At 45.5% G+C, this 5,000-nt stretch overlaps 1 protein-coding gene across 3 annotated transcripts in view; it reads left to right on the plus strand.

Moving 5' to 3' along the window:
* The window catches only part of LOC138595723 (receptor-type tyrosine-protein phosphatase mu-like), a 155,801-nt gene that overhangs the window by 65,119 nt on the left and 85,682 nt on the right, over nucleotides 1–5,000 (plus strand). For all 3 annotated transcript variants that reach the window (XM_069667100.1, XM_069667101.1, XM_069667102.1), the window contains exon 9: nucleotides 1,524–1,704. In XM_069667100.1, coding sequence (XP_069523201.1) covers nucleotides 1,524–1,704 — 181 coding nt within the window. The remainder of the gene's footprint in view (nucleotides 1–1,523; nucleotides 1,705–5,000) is intronic.

Consider the following 5,000-nt stretch of genomic DNA (forward strand, 5'->3'; position numbering starts at 1 on the left):
TGCAGTGGGTAAGACGGAGAAGAGAACAGACTTTGCTTCAAAATTTTAAAGATCACAACCTCCAGGCCCCTCCCCCTCTCTCTCTGCGGTGCTCAGTCCTGCCTCAGAAGCCCCTCCCCAGAGGAGGCTGTCATGCGCGTGCAGGCTAGTTACCACGGCAACTGAAGAAGCCAGGTATACAACATGGCGGACACACGAGTAAAAACGTGAAATGACAACAGCAGCCGTTGTACTACATCACCAACACTATCGAAGCAGAGACACATCACACCAGCAGAAATCAGTGTTTCTGCTGTGACGGTAATCTACAGCTAATTCTATTTAACAGAACCAGCAGCGCTTCGTTTGCTAACAGAGACTGTGGAAAAACAGAGCCAGCTCAGCAGTAACTCTCTGATGTGAACATTTAGCTGTGAGAGCACAGGCACACAGAACTGTCAGGAGAAGTCTGACACGGTCACACTGCCTGGACACGTCACAGAGACGTGTTCAGCCACACCGCCATGAAACAACGCTGAACAGCAGCAGCAGCAGGAACAAGCTAACGTTAGCCAGACTGCAACACCAAGATAACACAGCGTCACAGTAGCCGCAAACATCTGAGCAATGTGAAACAAAGACAGCAGAAATGAAGCTGGGGTAATTACCTGTGGAGCAGACCTGTCTAACTCAGCATCGCTTTTTGATCCTCTCAGCTCCCGTAGCTCTCTCCACCTCAGAAACGGCGCTCTGATGTTTACTCTGTTTCGTTTCTGTCTCGGTCCGACTCTTTCTCTTTAGCTTGCTTCTCCTCATGTCTCTTCTCTGGTGTAACAGTCTTTGTAGTGTCAGCCTCGCTGGCAGTGGAGGGACGGGCACTTTGTTCATTCCTGGTGGTTGTTTTTCAGGCTTTGTGGACACAAACCGGCCGACGCTGCGCACACTGAACAAACTGAGCTCGACCATGTGAGCATGTGCGGAGGAGTGGTGCTGCACAGCGTGTGATTGACAGCAGCCTGATTGGTTGTTGTGTTTCAGGAGCGTTGGATTCTTGGTGGTCCTTGATAAGATTGTTGGGATCTTAGGTTTGTAGTGGACTTTGGTACAGACCTCTAAGGGGCTCTTATGTTCTTAGGAAGTTCTAATGACCTAAGAGGATCTTCTAGAGGCCCTTGATTGGGCTTGTAGGGTTTGATAGAGATTTTAACTGTGCTTAATGTGGTTCAAGAGATCTACGAGTAGGTTTCAGTAACCTGTGAAGGGTTAACGGAAGTCCTTGATGAGGTGGAGGAGTCTGTATAGTGGTTCAGGTGGTTCCAGTTCTAAGTGAGGTTCTGTACTTCTTTCATGGGGTCTCTTTTGTCCGTTAGCTGTCTGTAAGCGTCTGTTATAGCGCTCTGCTGGTTCTTGACCAGGTTGTAGGGATCTGAACTCATCAGCTGAAAATGTGAAGGTTTAGTCTTTGTTGATCTATTTGGGTGTTTTCTTGTAAAGTGAAGAGAACGCTGCTGTCATCATGTAAAGACTGTAAAAATGTGTCTCAGGTGGAGTATCGTACGATGTCGGGCATGTTGATTGACACCACGCCTGTCGATAAGCCCACCCACAAGATCGGACACCTGGACCCGGACACAGAGTACGAGATCAGTGTGCTGCTCACCAGGCCCCTGGATGGAGGCACAGGAAATCCAGGACCACCACTCAGAGCCAGGACCAAGTGTGCAGGTGAGTCATGTCATATGGTCCAAACCTGCTTGTCTGCTTTAATGTGTCCTTACTGTAATGACTGCTAGCAGCTAGCGGCTAACGCTAAGCTACACTCACACTGCGCTCATTAGGAGGTAAATGGTGGAGTCATTAGCGTAGCGTGCTGTGCTAGGCTGGGTTAGCGCTGAGCTCATCAGGTGGCTAATGGTTAATGGTGAGGTCATTAAGGCAGTGAGCCAGGCTAGGCTTCGTTAGCGCTGCGCTCATTAGCGCTTAATGGCTGCAGTGTACACATCAGCAAAGCATGCTAACCGTTTACCTCATCCATCTCCTGACTGAACACACGCACACACACTGCTGCAGGTGTGTGTGTGTGGGTGCAAACAAACTACAAACAGTGTGTGATTAGCAATTAGAGTGCTAATTACACAGGTGCACCAGTCTTACGGTTTCTTCTTCTCTGTGTCTGGTTTCTGTTGCTGTAGATTCACACTGCTGTGAGGTCTGTTTTTCCTTCACTAACATGGAGAATGAGTACGATCATGATAAACAACTGTAACAAAGAAAGAAGGAAAGTTAAATCAATACACAGATAATAAAACCTCCCTAACACGATGAACTGAGTTTAGCTTACAGTGAACTTCAGCCCTTTTCTTTCTGTGATGGTGTTATTGATCTTTGTCTGCTTTCATCGTTTATGATAAATTAATCTGAGCTGAACTGGCTGGATGCAGTTTCACAGAGACAGACTTTATATCAGGAGGAGCTACACCTCATTCATTTACATGAATGACAGGAGAAGTCACCAAGTCATGAAGGGAAGAGACATCACATGAGACAAGAGACATCATCACACACAGACCAACATGGAGGAACCATCAGACTGTCAGAGGGAAACATCACCAGTCATTTTAAACACTTTCATTGCTGCTCACACTGGAACACATGTCTGGAGTTTCTTGCAGCCGATCGCAGGTCTGTGTTTGTAAGAGAGTGTGTGTGTGTGTGTGTGTGTGTGTGTGTGTGTGTGTATGTGTGTGTGTGTGTGTGTGTGTCAGGTTTCAACATGTGGCCTCTCAGACCTGCTGCTACATGTCTGCTGTCGTCGCCTCTCAGCGCTGTGACCCGTCTCTGCCATGTTCTCATAAACACTTTCTGCAGCGGACCGACATGCATACCTGTCTGTCTCTCTGTCCCTCAAACACCCCCCACCTCACCCCTCACACACACCTCATCCCCCACCTCACACCCAGCCTGAGGTCAATGAACTCTCCTGCATTCTCTATGGGAGTGGGGGGGCAGAAAATAGTAATTACATAATAGAAGGTTATAAACGATGTTTCTGGATTTTGTTTGTTAATGTTTCATCAGAAAAGTTCTAGGAACTGAAGGAAATAAGGACGGGGGTTCCAGAAGTCCTGGATTAGGTTCTATAGGTCTGTAAGGAGTTTGTAAGGATCCTTGATGGCATTCAGAGATCTGCGATGGGGAGGTAGGGATGAGTTTGGTAAAGATGAAGAGCATCAATGAAGAGTTTCTAATGGTCCTTAATTACATTCAAGTGGTCCAGGACCTGGGTGGGGTTTTAGAGGTTCTTAAAGGGTATTAGTTTGGAGTGGTCCTTTAAAAGGTCCTGGTGGTGCTTGATGAGGTTTAGGTTCTAGTGGTCCTTGATGAGGTTCTGGTGGTCCTTGATGAGGTTCTGGTGGTGTCTGGTGAGGTATTAGTAATACTCAATGAGGTCTGAGGTAGTACGGTTCCTTGGTAAGGAGGTTACGGTGGTCCTACAGGGGGCTCTGGAGGTGCTTGGTGACTGAGGTTCTATTGGTCCTTATGAGGTTCTGGTTGTCCTTGCAGAGGTTTTATGGATCTGTGAGGACATTGTTGTGTGTTTGCTGTTATTCTGCAGGTTTGATGAGCTGATCGCTGCTTTGTTGTAATCTCCACCCCCCCACCACGTGTTTGTCAGATTGACAGCCAGTAGAGCTCTGTGTGTGTGTGTGTGTGTGTACACACACACACACACACACACACACACAGTCACTGTGATAATGTTCGCTCTAATAACTCATCTCTGTCTTCAACTCACTTTTATTTATTCATTTTACTTCCAATAAATTATAAACCAGCCTCTGTGTGTGTGTGTGTGTGTGTGTGTGTGTGTGTGTGTGTGTGTGTGTGTGTGTGTGTGTGTGTGTGTGTGTGTTTAATAATGAATCAGTGTGTCCATCATACAAGCTTTAGGACTTAGAGCTCAGTGAGGCGGCTCAGCTGGTGGCAGATAAACAGGAAGTGACTGTGAGCTTCATGTTTCATCATCAAATATTCGGCTTTTTCTCCTCATGTGTGATGTCATCCATCCAAACACCTTCCTACCCTTCACCTCTCAGGCACCACAAAGGCTGCCTTACAGATTGGGGGTCATGTGACTGAGGCTAGTTCTTGTTAGCATGGTTAGCTAACTGAAGACTACATGAAAAGTGAAGCAGTTTACCTCTAGCTCCACCTCCAAGATATTGGGATAAAATACACAGTATGATCACTCGATGTTGATGGAGGGGAAGAAGACCGAACATAAAACTGGCTAATTTACAATAAAAGAGGGAGTTAGGTCGATACAGAATTTTAAATGATATTTTTAGGCTCTTTCCATTCATCCCATTGTAAACTGGTTTAATGGCAACACTTCTACACCATGGATGGTGGCCCCAATTAAATTACCTGACATTTTGTTTACATCTCTTTTAGTAACTGTGGAATCAAGTGCGGTGAAATAATAAGCTATGCAATTCAAAATCTCCGCAAAATAGAAAAGATATATAATTATGGCGTACTTTACAATAGCTTATTGAAATCTGGAGAAGGCATTTTATTTCACATCTAACAGAACCAAATCTGTGTTTCATATATCAAACCTATGTGACACCTATACCATTTAAGATGAATACTGCCACTTCTCCAAACTGTTCCCTGTAACGTAGGAGGGACATTTCTACGTATAATGTGGGAGTGTCCTTATTTTAGCGGTGTGTGAGAGAAGACGCTAAGAAAAGTACAATTAAGCAGCGTTCAACAAAGTGTGATAAGAAGCAGACTAAAGCAAAGCCGCCAACAGGGATGAAAGATGCTAGCAGATTAGCTTGGCAACACTCATGCTAGCTTGGTTAGCTCTGTCGGCCATGTGACTCTCGCCTCGCAGGTTTTAGCGGTTTGTAGAGACTCCAATCGTGGAGGTTGTTTAAAAAAAACCTTTAATTTTAAAGGCTCATCGTTGACATCAAAAATATGATTTTATTGTTTTAATTTAGACGACA

This window comes from Semicossyphus pulcher, unplaced genomic scaffold, assembly GCF_022749685.1.
Source record: "Semicossyphus pulcher isolate SPU_LCO1_2020_fin unplaced genomic scaffold, fSemPul1.0.p SCAF_18, whole genome shotgun sequence".
In the NCBI taxonomy this organism is placed as follows: domain Eukaryota; kingdom Metazoa; phylum Chordata; class Actinopteri; order Labriformes; family Labridae; genus Semicossyphus; species Semicossyphus pulcher.